At 42.9% G+C, this 16,668-nt stretch overlaps 1 protein-coding gene across 1 annotated transcript in view; it reads right to left on the minus strand.

Moving 5' to 3' along the window:
- Positions 1-18: 18 nt before the first annotated feature.
- The window catches only part of cobl (cordon-bleu WH2 repeat protein), a 39,544-nt gene continuing 22,894 nt past the window's right edge, over positions 19-16,668 (minus strand). Inside the window, exons 9-16 of the mRNA XM_083679180.1 lie at positions 13,243-13,639; positions 9,425-9,580; positions 6,427-6,697; positions 5,384-5,505; positions 3,313-4,997; positions 3,025-3,141; positions 2,074-2,340; positions 19-1,489 (exon numbers count right to left, since the gene is read on the minus strand). Of these exons, the coding sequence (XP_083535306.1) occupies positions 1,403-1,489; positions 2,074-2,340; positions 3,025-3,141; positions 3,313-4,997; positions 5,384-5,505; positions 6,427-6,697; positions 9,425-9,580; positions 13,243-13,639 (3,102 nt within the window). The 3' untranslated portion in view covers positions 19-1,402. The remainder of the gene's footprint in view (positions 1,490-2,073; positions 2,341-3,024; positions 3,142-3,312; positions 4,998-5,383; positions 5,506-6,426; positions 6,698-9,424; positions 9,581-13,242; positions 13,640-16,668) is intronic.

A 16,668-nucleotide genomic window follows, 5' to 3' on the forward strand; every position in this document is an offset into this window, starting at 1 on the left:
GAACTCTTAGTTGATTACAAAAATCATTTATTGGATCAAAAATTAGGCAGACAAAATAAAATAGTGCAATGCTTCCAAAACAATGTGCACTTAAAAAGCAATAGCTTATAAAACTCACACAAAATGATTTGATTACTATAATTCTATTAATTCCCATTTGAACACAGTCTATTACTGTAATAATTTCTCTGTAGTTTACAAAATATACAACTTTCTACCTAGGAACATTAAGTCAGCCAACAAACAGCCAAACAATTCATACAGCTATCTTTTGAGAGAACAGTCTAGAATCCTATAGCCCCTCTTTTAAGGTACAATATTTGCATTGGGAAATCAAATTGATTCACCAATGTGTGGACTACTCCATAGAATAGGTAATGTCCTAATCACTCTTTTGATCAGTGTGACTATTACTGCTAACAGTATCAGATGGTATCAAAATGTAGCAGTGAATGCGCACCTAAAACTTGGGCTTTTTAGGTCTGTCATTCAGTCCTTATAATAGTAGAATATTGATACTTCTTCATTAATAAATATATTATCACATCTACTCTGAACTTTTCACTTCTTTTGTCTCACTCACTACTTCTTTAACCTAACAATGGCATGAAATGTCATAGGCTCAAATCATAGTAGCCCATTGATTGATCTACTGTTAAGACACTTTTCTGAAAATGGAAATCCCTATTGTTCATTACTCATAAAGATATTAATCAATAAACTAATCCCATCAGTTATGGTGATATCCACCAACAGACACATAACATCAATGCTTCAAAAATGCTTTGAAATGTACAGTAAGGATATGTTAGTTAGTCATAATCTCTCTGTAAATATATCAAATATAATATTAAGAGGCCTGGTAGATACAATAAAATATAAAGGTCTAAAGATGTTTAACAGCAGCATAAATGAGGGCTAGAGCTGAGCAAAATGAACTAGTCACCACCTAGGGAATCCCTTACAGCCAAATGTTGTTGTAGTGATTGGCAGGGGTAACTTATTGCACCCTATCACATGGAATATATACAGCAAATGTGTAATAATCAAATATAACATTGACAGTAAGACAACATGAGGCATCAATTTCATGTGGAACAGTGTTAAAAAGTTAAAAAAACCCTAAAACAAAACATACAATAGCAAAAAAAGAATAACCATCATTCATCTCCTAAGATCATTTTAAGCAAGAGCAGCTAATAAATTATTGCTTTCATTGCACAGCAACACAAACATTATTGGCACATGCTTTGTACAGATTTTTTTCTTTCCAGTTATAACAACTATTCAAGTACACATTACAAGATACATAAGAACAGTGATAAATTAAGGTGAATGATTACATGTTGTTGTTTGGCTACTACTGGGTTCCAATCAGATGTTCATCATTCTGAAAGATTCTTCATTGTCCTTGTGAGAGTGATGATGATGTTGTTTGTATAGTACCAAGTCTGCCATTCACTTGAATTGTTTTTGGTGGAGCAGTGACCTGAAAAAAATAGAAGACATGAAAACAAGTGTTAATTTTGCACCCATCTTTTTTTACACCAATGCATAAAGCTTATTGATGGTACTGTACCACCAAGCTAAGTCTTAAAACCGCTAATACCATAATAACTTTGCCTTTTTGAAGAATTTCAATATTATAAACTTAGTTTAGGTCATATGTCAGTAGAATACTTTTAAAGATTGTTTTATCAGCTCAATGAATTGCTCAAGCTTAGCGTAGCCCCACTGAAGTACGTGACAGACTACTGGAGTGTTTCCCAGGAGTGCTTTGTCCCGTCACAGACATGTTATGACAGAAAGCAAGGTAATACGTGAAAAATGGGTGGTATGCTCCAGAGTTCTCATGTAGGTGCAGGGAAGGTAATTTTTGGTAATCTCTGTCTCCTCAGTGCTCAGTATAAACACAAAAGAAAAGCGAAAGATACAATTTGCTGTATTTTGTGGTTTGAGAACTTGAATTAACAACTAGTAATGTAATGTGATGACTGCACTCCCAAACAATAATACCAGCACTCTTTGGGGGGTGTTGGTTTTGGAAGCGTGGATGCTATACAGTACGTATACCTTCTTCAGGCGCTCAGCTGCAGAACCAGAGCGGATGGCTTCCATCATAGCCTCCCGGGCCATAGCCGGGTTCCCCCCAGCCCCAAGCACTGCAGTGAGCTTTGGCTGGGTGGAGGGAGGGGGAGGAGGTGGAGGGACCATGGCGGGTGGAAGAGGTGGCAGTAGCGGCACAAATGAGGGAGGGGGAGGCATGGTGTCACACTGAGCGCTGCTCTCCACTTCAGTCTTCCTGAACTTGTCAAGGTCGTCTGCGGCTTCGGATTTGGTCTGTGGAGCGTACAGAGGGGACCAATAGCAGACCAGACACGCAGACACTGACAGTTGCTTTCACACCCATACAGACACCTACAACATCACTCATCTATGCCTTTACCTCACGGATTTACTAGACGGCATAACAAAGGCCTGAAGCATCTCAAAAAAGCTGTGAGTTAAGCTATATGCTGTGACTAGCCTGAATCTAGCTAACCTGAATTCTGACCTCAGCTAGTTATATGAATAGAATGGAGAATTCTATCAAACATTCTGATAGACCAATGTTTTTTATAAGACCCAAGTTCAATAGTTTTAGCACAGAAAACCTGATTTAGTAATGCACATTCCTGAAATTCCTTCTGGTGAGCTGGGCAGGGACATTTTAGAGCTCACCACAGTAGGGCCTCAATACAAGTGCACATTTCCTTCTCTCATTTCACTTGGGCCCTTACATGAAAACAAACCACATCACATTCAAGGAGAATGAAAATAGAATATTCTTACAAAACACAGTGCACGCTCGCTCTCCTGAAATTAGCTATTTACTCAAGCAACAGGTTCTCTGTGCTGCCTACAGCTATACATTTAAAACATACACATCACCTTGGAAGTTAAGACTGCAAAGTCCATCAATACAAACCTTTTGCCATGATAATTCAGAAGCTACTATAACCCTGACTTTTGGGTTAAACTTACCTTCTTTAGTCTTTCAGGGTTACTTTGTGCTCTAATGGCTGCCAGTAATGCAGATCGTTGATTTTCCTCCTCAACAAAGGACGGTTTCTTCAAAGTGCTTGCACATGAGTCAGATATCTAGAGGGGGAAAAACAAACAAAACAAAAATCAGCAACAAGACACTGACTCTACCTCCTCCCACAACCTTTGACTTAAAACAAAATCTGTTTTTTTTTAGCTACTGCATGATAAACTCTCACCCGTAGACATATAAGAACACTTTATTAGATATCATCTCTGTGCTCTCACCTTTCTGAGCCTCTTCTGATCACCAGACTGAATGGCCTCCATCAGGGTGCTGTGCAGCGTCGTCTCCTTATTGACTGACTTCAGGATCACAGGCTTGAACTTCTTCACAGGCCCAAACAAACTAACCTGATTGGGCTCAGGGAGGACATTGGTGACTGCTGCTGGCTCAGGCTTCTTGGCCAATGCCGGACGGGTTGTCTCTCTAGTGCTATGTGCAGGAGGCAGATCCTGAGAGGGCTTAAAGACGGGTACCTGTATAGTAAGGGAGTGTGGAGGTGGAAGGGTCTTCTGTGGCTGGCTGGTGCTGCTGGGCATGTGCTTAGTGTTGGCTATATCAGAGTCAAATGACTTTGAGCCAGGCAGAGAGCTAACATAGACACTCCTGTCTTGTGGCTTCAACTGAGCAGAGCCTAGCTGCTTCTCTGTCATGTAATCAGGATAACTCATAGACCTTTTAGGACCAGCGGGATGAGAACCAGAACTGCTCTCCTTCTTCCCTGATACACTTGTAGATGTGTGAGATGACTGGAATGGATGTATACGTATGGATTGACCCTCGTTTTGATAGCCATAGCTGCCAGATACCTTTTTCATGGAGACAGATGACTGTATCTCTTGAATATGATCAGCTTTGGCTGAGGTCTTGACAGCATATTTTGTGATGGCAGAGGCCACATACTGACTGGATGTTCTCCTGGGTGGCTTGAGGAAGGACAGGTCTCTCTTCTGCTCTGAGAAGACAGGAGGGGGTTTAATAGGCTGCTCTGTGGGCTCTGGAACACAAGCCTTGCTCTCCACTTGTAGGGGTTCCTCCCTTGTTAACTCGACAACATCTCTAACAGTTTCCTTAGGTTTGGCCTTCTCTGCAGGGTAAGGAGGAGCAGTGGCAGGAGCGGTTCTCAGGACCTCAGTCTCCCTGGCCTTCGTGACAGATCCTCGGGTGGTGACTGGAGTGTCCTGCTTCTCCGTCGAGCTCCAGAAGGCTTTGGCTTTCCCCAGGAGCGGTGACTCGAGCGACTCAGAGGAACCGCCAAACTTATTTCGGGCGATGCCCACTTTCACCATGTTACCCTGTTCATCTATTTTAATGGCACCTGTAGTCGGAGGGATGGCTGGTTTCTGGGGCTGTGTCTGGGCCACAGCAGGTTTGGGAGGGACAACAGTGAATGTCTTCATACCGAATCTGGAGACTGGACTGTGGGTGATTTTGCCTTGTGTTGTTGTGTGGCCTCTGTATGCGGGAATCTCCTCTTCCTCTGCAGACTCTGTGCTGTGGCTGGTAGGCAGAGGGCTGGTAGTGCGTTCTGGGACACTGAGAGTGCTGCGGACGGGAGGGGGTTTAGTCTCAGTCTTAGTTTTTGTTGTAGAGACCGTGGTGTGTTTCTCCTCCTTCTCTGTGCTTTTGGCAAGCTTCTTCTCTTGTGATTTGAGGCGCTGTGTTGGATTCACGCTGGCTTTCTTATGGCCGTCAGACGTACAGGCATTGTTGTTTTTGTTCTGTATGTCACCACTCGACGGATAACTGTAGCTCTGTAGTTTGCTGTCTGTTGTTTGAGTGCTACTCAGTAGTGCTGCTTCATTACCAGTCATGCTCTGTTCATAGTCATCCAGAACTTCATCTATGGCAGTCACTGGCACATCCATATCCACCACAGACACAGGGACAGCATCTATGTGACTAATATCTAATGAACAAGGATAAACAATAACACATGTGAATGCCATGTGTGAATATCACAGTGAGTATTCTCTGTTCATTGATAATACAAAAATATAGTGTATTTGTTGCCACTTTACATGAAGTTGCCCCTATACCTGTGTAATAACACTGTAACTACTATATTAACAATAATGTATTGACATGTTGTTACATAGTAATTTAGTGATTGCATTGTGCATAGAGTTGAGTAGTTTGTGTTATAACACAAGTAGAACAGGGAACAGTTGTTATTCCAGTGTTAATAACCCAAAATATTGTTTCTTGGGTATTGTTCCTAGGGTAATAAGAGCCTTATAACACAGGGGCAATGTAACGTGTGACTGTGTATTCATTGTATTACCAAAACCTTACCTGCTAGATTAGCCTCCAGGTCAGCAAGAGTCTGATTGAGCTGAGCAGTGAGCTCTGGGTCCTCTTCAAAGCTGTCCGGTGCTATGCCTGATTTGTCCTTAAGGTTGATAGCACTGCTGTGTCTAAGAAAGAAGAAGATAAATCTGCATCAGTCTTGGAGTACTGTACTTTGCAGTTTTAACTTTTAAGTTAGCTCAAAGTTAAATTTAGTCTGTCCTTGAAATATTTATTCATAAAAGGCTTGGTAGCTTACACTCAGTTCAAGGTAAAAAATCTAAAAAAGAATGGCTTATTCTTGCTAAAGAGGTCAAACCAACTAGAAGAGAATTTGAATCCTACAGTCTTGGACAAGCCTATTTTCTTTAACATGACTGAGGAAAAACTGTAATATGGCTTTTCCTGGAAGCGTGAGAACCCAGAAGCGTCCCTGAGCTCTCACTACAAGGCCAGCTTCTACGTGACGCAGCAGGTTTTGGCAGCCCCTCAGCTCAAACACATGTGGACTTCAGTCAGCAAGCACTTTTGGCACAATAAAATAGGGCCTTTAAAAACCAGCCGGTGTGTAGTGTGTGAGATGTGAGATAGATGACTGAATACTGAGAAATGTGATGCAGACTGGGAGTGAGGTTAGAGTTGGTAAATCATAGGCAGGATCAAGCCTCATTGGTTGACTGGGCCACCCATACTCTAGTCTTTGGGTACCCTCCTTACTTACTTCAATATGATCAACACAGCAGCACCACATAACCACATATTGTTGTTGAAGATGTTTAATTACATAAGCTAATGATGATGACAGATACTGCCAGTAATGTCATGACAGGGTCATAACACACCAATGACAATATATCAATAAAGCATGTGCAAACCAGAATACGCAAGGTTCTCAACCATCAGAGTAGTAGATTTGAACCCAAAACCTAAGTACCACCAATGATTCATGAAAGCATTGGTAGTATTTTGACTTGAACTTGATTAAGTGTGAATTGCGACCACTGCCAGTGAGTTGGAGGGAGGGAGGTGGGAGGGGCGGGGGGTAGTACCTGTGTCCGGAACCCCAGGTGGCACAGCCCTCGTCACTGTCACTGGAGCAGTCCTTGGGCTGAGTGAGGGGGTGGGCAGAGATGCTCCCTTCAGGAGAGGTGGGATGGGTGATGTCTGAGGGAGAGCTGACCAGGCCTGAGTCCTCAGCCATGCCCTCTGAGGCAGCATAGCCCTGGTCTGGGAAGCTGCTGCTGCTCCCCATGGACAGAGTCTCCACCTCCTGGTCTGGGGTCTGGCCGGCCACTGACTCCTTCAGAGAGTGCAGCCAAGCTGAGGCCAAACAGAGTCGAGGGGGGGAATACATTAGTACAATCATTAGCATTGACACATGTACATGATTGTAAAATTAGCTTTAGCAAAACTAGTTAAAGTTCTGTCTTGTTGTTAATCAAAGCATATACATTCAAACAAGAAAGCATAATAGTTAAACAGGATGGCATGCATGAGAGAGACAGAGAGAAGAAAAGAGAGAATAAAGAAGGATGCAGACCGAGAAAGGTGGCGTTATAGAAAATGTAGTATATAATATTAGTTTCGACATTCATTCTGACATACTCACACACACAAAGAAAACACAAACTGCATGTGTGCAAGCTTGCGTCTAGATGAAACAGCTTTGTTGATGTGGGTACAGACTTGGTCAGACTTAAACAAACTTTTAATGATGCTGCACTCAAAGTTTCCCAGATACTGACATGTTGCATCATATAACATCATCTTTGGTCATCCACCCTTAGCTTTGGAGCGCATATTTAGATTGTAAAACTTCTCACTGATCTCACTCATCTCCAAGCCAAAAGAAGGAAAATAAAAGTCAATGTACCATTTGTTAGGCTTACAATATTCCAGCCAGCATGCATAGCACATCACACAGAAGTCATTAGAGATGCTCTAAAGCTACCTAACCCGTGAGCGACCTTGGCCTTGTCTCCAGCTGTGTGTGTGTGCGTGTGTGTGTGTGTGTGTGTGTGTGTGCATGTGCATGTGCGTGTGCGTGTGTGTGTGTGTGTGTGTGTGTGCTTCTCTGAGTTGGGCCTGTCAGCTTTAGGCAGAGCCCTAATGGTGAGGAGAGGCCTGTTCCTGGAGATCCAGTGACTCACAGGCCGCCCTCCCAACCCTTTCCCAGCACTGGGTTAGTCATGCCAGCTGCAGCCACAGCCATCACACACAGAACCCTAATCACAGTTAAACACTCGCCCTATACCAAAAACACTCTCACACATAACCTCAATCCCATGCACACTTGTCCTATCCAAAACATAATCTTACACAAACACGAACTCATACTTGCCCCATCACAAACACTCATGCACAAACCAAATCAAAGACTCGTTCCCATCCCAGGCAGACTGTGACCCTTTACTTGTGCCAATACCGTATTCTCCCACACAAACCCAATCAAAGACATTCTCTTTCCATCCACAAGACACTCACACACACACACACACACACACATCTAGTCACATCACACTTACAAATAAACAAACAAAACCCCAGTCACAAACAATTTCCACATCAATGGAAATGAATAAACACCAAGAGGTTTTTAAAATCTTTAATTTAAAATGATACATTCTAATACTGTAGGTCTATCCATTTCCATTTGTAGAGGCCAAAATAATTTAGCACTTGTGCTATGTGTGTGGGTACAATATAACAAACTTCCATATTAAGGCTGCTATTGACAAAGGTACTTAGGAGGGTTGCATCAGCCAATACAGCTACAGAGGGTAATTTCACTCACATCTAAAGCTTCAAAGCTAAAAAAAATGTAAACAAGAGTAAGAGTGCTTTCTATTTATATCTACCTCAAACTGTATCCATAATGTTGCAGTGAAGCTGCTTTTCCCAACACCACTGATCCTAACCACTGTCTCAGGACAGTTCAAATAATATACGTACATGTACTGTAAAAGGGTGAAACACCACATAAAGTCTGTCATTGATTGATTGCTCACTCCCTAATGGAAAAAAACAGAAGCATGCAGAGGTTTCTGGTTTCTAACCCTTCCAAACACTTAACATAGGAACCTATACCGTCAAATCATTGATTTGTAGATACAGTATCATATGGCTTTCCTCATACCCTTATTTGTAAGTGTCCGCATCAATCATTCCACACTCAATATATCTATATGGTTATCTCATCTGGACCTAAAAAGCCTACTGATCACATCCCGTCCCCCTCAGCCCTCACACGTGCTGCAGCCAAGCTCTTTCCTCTCAGCTCAATACCACTACATCAAGCTGAAATACAAAACGGCTTATATACAGACATTTATAAAAAACAACCTCAAACACAAGGAAAAAAGGGTGGCACATTTCATGTTGGAGGGATTTGAAAGTGTAGAGTGAGACAGAGTTCAAGGGTCAGCTCTGAACAGGAGGAGAAGTAGAAAAGGAGTGGAGATCCAGATGGGGGAGATGGAGGTATGGAAAAAGCGAGGGAGGAGATGAGTGTGGTAGGGGACAGTGTGTGGAGTGCTGCCACAGAGGAGTCTTGTCACTTGCGCTTGGGACGTAGACGGACAGGGGCACAGCAGTAGACTGTGAAGGGGAGATGCAGAGAGAGGAAGACATGAGAGAGTGACAGGAGAATAAGACAGGGTAGAGGTTTGAGCTAGAGCCCAAAAATATAAGATGTAGCAAAATCCCTGACGGCAGAAACACAATTCAACACCTACAGACAGCTGGAGAGAAAATCAAGAGATGAAAGTCTCTTATGTTAATCAACATTGCCGTCACACCTGACCTGACCTGTAACAGCAAGCCCAGACAGCCCATCTATCTGTTACAAAGGTGCCCTCACACTCTAGCTGTTCAACAGACTGCAGGAGATACGCCTGGAGAGAATTTCCACATGAGCAGTAATATACATTAAGAGGAAACACAGTAACATACACACACACACACACACACACACACACAAGAGTTAGAAGGAGAGCTGCTGCAGAGGAGAAGGCTGCCAGTGGCAGAGGTGGGCTGTCTGAGACCTACACTGAGGGGCCTCCTCCATGTGGCTCTCTGTAGACGTATCCAGGGAATCTGGGTCTGAGGGAGGGGGAGGGTACGATGGGGGAGGGGGGATGACTAATTGGGGGGGCTCCCGTGTTGGGGTTCGGCGAGGTTTGAGTGGCACTTGACGATCAGCACCTAAACAAAAGGATGCATTGGGCAACGGCAGTTAGAAAGGGAAATCAAAAGGGTTTTGAGAGCTTCTATTGAGTAATGAGATGTCATACAGTACGAAACCTCATCACCACTTGGAAAAGAAATCACAGGAATGAAACACAACCTTGACTTCTGCAGACAGTAGGCAAACAAAACATAAAACAATGCAGAATCACTTTTGCGTCAGTTCATCATGACATACATTAAACAATGAATAAACAACAAAAAGGCCTGCATGGACAAATGACTACATTAGCATATCAGTGATAACATGGATGAGAGTGATGTGATTTTCTCTCTTCTATCCAATATCAATTTTGTTTGTTTTTCTGTTGTGACTAAGCAAACATGTATTGTAGAGAGGGGAGTCCTGTGTAAAAGGGTCTTATCTAGGCAGCAAGCAGGGCCAGATAAGATCAGAGCTACGCCCCAGCAGGGGAGGGTGTAAAGAGGCCTCCATAAAGCTCCAGGCACCACTGGCCAAATGTCATCATTACTCCATAGCAGTAGGCAATCCAATCTTACCCTGCCCCTCCCAAAAAACAACAACTCCATGTCTAATGCTTTGTGTTATTCAAAAAGTTCTCATCTTGAATTTTGTATTGACATTTGTTTTTCATGACACCCATTAGTGATCACACACTGTATGGCCAAAGCTGAACAGTAAAGTCAGAGCAACTTCATGGAAATCTGTATAGTGCGATCCCTGAGGCTGATGATGCCACTGTTTGGTGACAAATGGTTGTGGGTGTAAAAGGGTGATGTAATGACAAGGCTTGAGCGATGTGAGTAATATGTCAGAGTGTGCATCCCTTACTCAGCAGGTGATGGAATGGATCTCTGTGAGTGGGGGAGTGACTACTAGCACTGGGCCTGCGATGATGAACTGCATGGCAGTGACAGTGCCATAGAAAGATGTATCTATGGGACTTAAATACAGTAGATTAAGATGATAGATTCCCCATTGTCAACACACATTAGATAAGGCAAGACGTATGATAAGAAAACACAGCCTGCAGAGGCCTTGGGAGAGCATGACCTGAAGGGATTTTTAAAACACTGAGGACTGCTGTAGTTGAAAAAAGGGGCAGTGTTGTTGATAATGCCTCTAGGGCACACACATGCACTCTGCAGTGACGGTCTGAAACACCCCTGCTGAGTTGGTTGAAAGGTTTCATTTCAGTCTTTCTCTCTGTCACAGAAACCTTGAACGACAAGTAGGGCTCCAAAAAAACATACATTTGAGATGAGTCCTCTGAGCCATACATTTTAAAACTGGAGTTGAGGAACTGTTTTTCTCCACCACGGTGTGAGAGAGGAGAAGCACAGCTGCCAGGATCCCAGATCTCTTTCAGGAGAGAGCACAAAGGAGCACTGTACCACGTGAGATGTCTGATAAGATAAGAGACAGGCTTTGTATGCACTACTCCTGCTAACAGAGCTAACAGAGGATCGTCACAACCGCTCTCACATACATTATAGAATATAAACAATGCTTATTTTTAGACCATGGGGGTGAACTATGTCTACCTATTAGCATTTGAAAACCTTGTAGCGCATCGTTCAGAATTGATGATGCAATACAATAGTCTGTCTCCATGGCTTTACATTGACATGATACATTAGTGGTCTCAGGCAATTTTAGATGATAGTTCACCAAAAAGTTAAACTTCTCTTTACTCATTCATTAACAATGAAAATTTGATTTATCTCTTTCCCACTGCTTTAAAAAGGGAGGAACCACATAGAAAGTCAGACATCAAAAGAATCGATTCAGCAGCATGTAACTAATTCATATATTGGACCCAGAACTAACAGTGTCATCAGCTGTGTGTTTATAATGTCATACAAAGGGAAATATGACTCATTTTAGAGCCAACAAAATCATAATGGAACTATTCTTCATTTAATACAAACCCATAAATAATGACATTTAACTACTTACAATTTCAAGTAGGCTTATCTTATACAATCTGAATATAAGCTATTTATCTTACATGTGTAAGACAGAGGGTACATATTGGCCTGCAACTTCAGTTCAAGATATAGTGCGTTATGTATTGGGTAGTATAGTTTCTCTGCCTCGTGATTGTAAACCATAGGTCTCCCAGCAGCAGTAGAAGCCTGTTTGTTCAGCAGAGTGTCTAGGGAGAAGCGGAGGCACTCCCACAGTCGTAAATCACACCCCCTTTGCTGTCTGCTAAAGTGTGTCCACTGCACTAACCACTTCATCCCTCAGGCTTTTTCATCCTCTCCCAGCTAAATAATTCGTGTCCACTTCATCCTGGTCCAAGAACGATGTTGAGGGGTAAAGAAATCAATGCAGCTCTCGTGTATGCTTTCCCTTGTTAGATGGGTGGAGTGGATTACTTTAGGGTGAAGCACTGACATATCTATATCAATGGGGACAATGTGAAATATGGATGGTAAAATCACCTTTCTCAGGATCATGCTCAATTCATATTATTCTGCACTACCAAAGTCTGGGTGCCTAGGCTAACCTAATTCCATACCCAAAATTCTCTCATAATGATGGAGCCAAAAAACCTTTATACAATATATATGAAAAGACACAACATGGCTTGGTAACAGATTATTGGGTAATACCTCCTTTTACTGTGATTATCTGACCCACAAAAGCTGATCTTTGTCAGAAGAGGAACTTCTGCAGAGGATGGGCTTCAACCTGTATCAGTAAAAATGGGTTCTGACTAATTGTCACCAGAGGGTGTCAATTCGTTTCACCCTCCAAAAAAACTCTAAGTGTTTAATGAGAAGGGCCCATCTACACACACATCTTCTAACTCCACACAATCCTCTTCTGATTGGGGTTCAGGTTCAGGGGAGAAAGAGTGAAGCAGCAGTGAGGGGCCTGACAGGTGATCTATTAGAAAGCAAGGGGGCCACGGAGGCCTGGCCTTCACAATGCTTCTCAGTGTGTTTGTTCAGTCTGCCATACTTGTGTGACACATTGGATATGCTCAGAGGGGGAGGCATTGCTATTTCACCTGGTTTTCTGAGGAATGACTTTACAAAATGCAAGGTATGCAATTAGGGACTGCAGCAGAGAGGTTCCCCGCAGGCTGTACTTGGAGCAGAAAGAATTTGTTTAGCTTATGCTGTGTTGGGTCCATACCAGCTAGGCTAACAGACCAACGTGGGTATCATAACTAGTGCTAGAGACCCAGCTCAGGCTCAGGGGAACCTGTTATGTTAAGGCTGCTATGATGAGGATTAAGGATAGTGAGAGTCAGGGCCTGTGAATGCTGAAATGCCCTGCGGGCAGAGGGAAAACTCAAATCGCCAGTCATCACCCACTTGCTGCTCAGAAAGTTCAAGACTTTGGGACAGCAATTTACAGGTCACCTTTTGTTCTTTTTGAAATATATGGGGCAAATGTTTCCATTTTCTCTCAATGGGGAAAAACAACATTCATGCTTTCAGTGATGAATCTGAAATTAAATGGTGAATGGCGGATTTGAACTACAGTATACAGTAAAATTAACAATTTTCAGCACATAACGGGGCTATCAAAAGGTAAAAGCAAAAGGGAAATAGCATAGGCTTCCCTCTGAATTCACACATGGACATAAACACAGATGGATACAGCTATGGATGCTACTGATAGTGATACATTACAGTACCTATGGTGCTGTGTCTGTTGTTCTCCATCTCCTCCAACTTCAAGTTGAGGGCGGACTCCGTCTCCTCAGACGTGTTGCTGGGAGCAGGCTCTGTCTCGTCGGCCTTGCTGCTGGAGGCGGAGTGAGCGGTGGCGACCATACTACTGCTGCTGGTGCTGCAGATGGAGCCTGCAGTGTCAGAGTCCTCGGTGCTGTGGCTGAGCTCAGAGCCAGAGTCCTCGGTAGGGAGGCTGGGAACAGGGGTGATGGGGGCTGGAGAGCTAGCGATTGGGGTGTCAGGAGTGTCTGTGCTGTCTGGGGTATCAGGGGCTGGGGTGACGGAGGTAGGGGTAGGAGGGGGTGCAGGAGCCTTCCTCTTCCTCAACTGGCTGTCTGATCTTGGGGAGCCAGGGCTCACCTAAAAGAGAAAGAGTAATGACACAAGTTTAATACAATTCTGTATAACACTATAGGCCTACATACATGTTTGATGCTGCTCACGTTTTGACCCTTGGACTGTATAAAAAAAGTAGTGACATTAAATAGAAGACAGAACACACATTCTAAAAGAACATTCATGATATGATGCTCATGATATGTCCCATTGTTACCTTCGAAAATCCCACCCTGGATCAAAGGGATTTTTTATTTGCCAACATTTCACCATGAAACTTGTTCAGCGGATTATATAGTTTTTGCTGTCAGATTGAATCAGTCAAAAATATCTACAGTACTGTGATCCATTCTGTAACTGAATTGTTTTAATATACAGTGCTGAGAAAAGGTATGTGAACCCCTATCCAGTTACCACATTTTGTTACTTTGGAGCACTTTTGAAATGCATTTAATTGTGTTATTTGAAACTGATCTATACAATCTACTCCACACATTCAAAGTGAAACAAAAATTATAGAACATGTATAGAAATAGTTAAAAATGAATAACCAATAATGTGAATAAGTATGTGAACTTCCCATTCCTGCAATGAGTTTGCCACACATCATTTGAGTGATACTGCAAAAAACCTAAACATTTTATTCTGAAAGCTTTAAATCAGAGGCATATCTAACAATGTGCATCACCCAGTCAGCATCATCCCTAGCTTCAAGAATGATGATATGGTATGGGGATGCGTGTTATCGGATAGGACTGAAGAGTTCAGGATTGAGAGGGAAATGGCTAAAGCAAAGCAGAGACAAAGTCTAAGGGGTGAACCTGCTAACCACAGAGAGAGAAACCTTAACATTGGGGAACAAATTCACACTTCAGTTGGAAAAATACACAAGCAGCAAGTCCACAATGGAATGGCTTAACACAAAGAGAGTGAATGACCGTGAGTGTCCCATTTACAGTTAAAACATAAACCAAGTTGAACATTTGGGGATACTAGCAGATTACTGTTCATCAACAGTCCCCAACCAACTTGATAAAGACTGGGCCATTCACCAAGGAAAAAGGATGAATATTGCCTAGTCTGGTGTGCAATGTTGGTAGAGACTTCTGAAAAGTCAGAGCTGTAATTGCTCACAAAGGAGCATTCAACAAGTCCTGACTCAGGGGTTCACATACTAATTCACAGTCTGCATCTTAATTTGTATTTTTTAAATTGTTGTCAACATTTACACTTACAGAAAGTGTTGAGAACGTTGTCTGAATTGATTGGGAAAAGCTCTATTTTTTTTTTTTTCAGGCTCCAATGCAAAAAACCCCCCCAGAAAACTGCAGGGGGTTCACATACTTTTTCTCGGCACTGTATGTGTATTAAGTGTAGGGGAGCAGAATACACACTTTTCTTACATGGATCTAAAGATGCATGAGGAGGGGCTGGGGAGGGGGTGTCCCATCACCCCTCGACTTGTTTACCTTGTCACGCCTATGCAAGGAAGGATGAGCTTGTTTGCACTTGTCAAAATATCTCATCTGCATGACACCAACGATCAAGTCGTGATGAACAGATGAGCGTATGTTTGCGTCAGTCCAAATCTCTGTTTGTGTGTGTGTGTTCGCACGCATGCAAAATGTAGGACAGAGGTGAAAAACACATTGAACTCACATGGAGTGGAGTATGTGGCGTGGAGTACAATGTAACTGGGTCAACGCATCCTTATTGGTTGCACTTGTCTGCCCCCTAAGTACTGTCTGTACTGTCCTCCTCAACTCAACTGTTGAAATGGTTGTGACCTCCGACCTCCAACTGCAGGGTTAGTTGTACCGCTATTACTGTCCCCATATTAATTTCTCCATTGACACATTTTGACCCCCCCTCCTCTTGCATTCCCCATTAGAGCAGTAAGTGTGACCTGATACAATCCCTCTGTCCCATCACTACCCTCAAAACAACTGATGATTGGTCACGGTAGTGGATAACAGTCAGCGTGGGTGGGCCCCCAACTCATGTCAGGGGCCCTGTCATAGTGATAAGTGTTCATCATGCTCCAAAGTTTGCCTCCATATATTTACATTTCTGTTGTGGTGCCTCTAATCTGTGAGAATATGAGGAGGGAGTTGATTGACAGAGCTTATAAATCCACTATTGAAGCTTCAATCTCATTTTTACATACAGTATATGTTCCCAGACATAGCACCACTAAATCCCACAGCACACTGATCTCACTTAACCCCATAACCTGTAATCCATAGCTGAGCAACACAATCAATTCACATGGTATGTTAACCCTCTAATACACCCGGCAGCACTGAGCACAGAGAGAATGGCCAATTACAGTGTGTGAGGCCAGCACTAGGCTGCAGTGTTGAGTTTCACTGCACAGCGGAGCGGTCACACACATCCATCTTCATATTCAAGTCAGTCATCCATTACAGCTTCAACTTTGCCCCACATACAATGGTATGCCAGGGAAAGACAAGAGAAGGGACAATGGTGGGGTTGCATGAACAGTTCAAGGAGCTCCATGATTGAATTGTACCTGGTGTTTACTACTCTAACCACAATTGCTAAATGTTATTAGAGTAATCTTTTTTTCCCTTTTTTAATGAGAAACAACAACTTCCGCTCCTCGGCAAGGACATTGTGTGAACATTCCCCGCTTTTAAGACACAAAAAAAAGTATTTGACATTCATTTGTTATGGCTTGTTGCTCCTTTTATAGCGATTTCAAGCCTGAGGTGATTTTCCATAAGCCATGCCCAAACTGCTGCTCGCAACTAGCCAGTCTAGCCTGCCACTTACACAAGCCTTCTTCTGCAGCTCATTCCTCTTAAGAGGCTGCATCAAATCACAAAATACGCTGATTCCCCACTCAATGTTATCACTCAGTAAAATATTTATATACGTTTTTCCCCTAATCTTAAAGGAATGCTGGCTCTCTAATGGATTTGAGCTAGTCCCCTGCCAAAGCCCCAGCTATTTAATTACTAAGCAGCACTGCTCTGGAGCTGGCACAATTTACTCACTCTTTAGGGTCGGACCACACACACACACACACA

The sequence above is a fragment of the Argentina silus genome, assembly GCF_951799395.1.
Source record: "Argentina silus genome assembly, chromosome: 10".
In the NCBI taxonomy this organism is placed as follows: domain Eukaryota; kingdom Metazoa; phylum Chordata; class Actinopteri; order Argentiniformes; family Argentinidae; genus Argentina; species Argentina silus.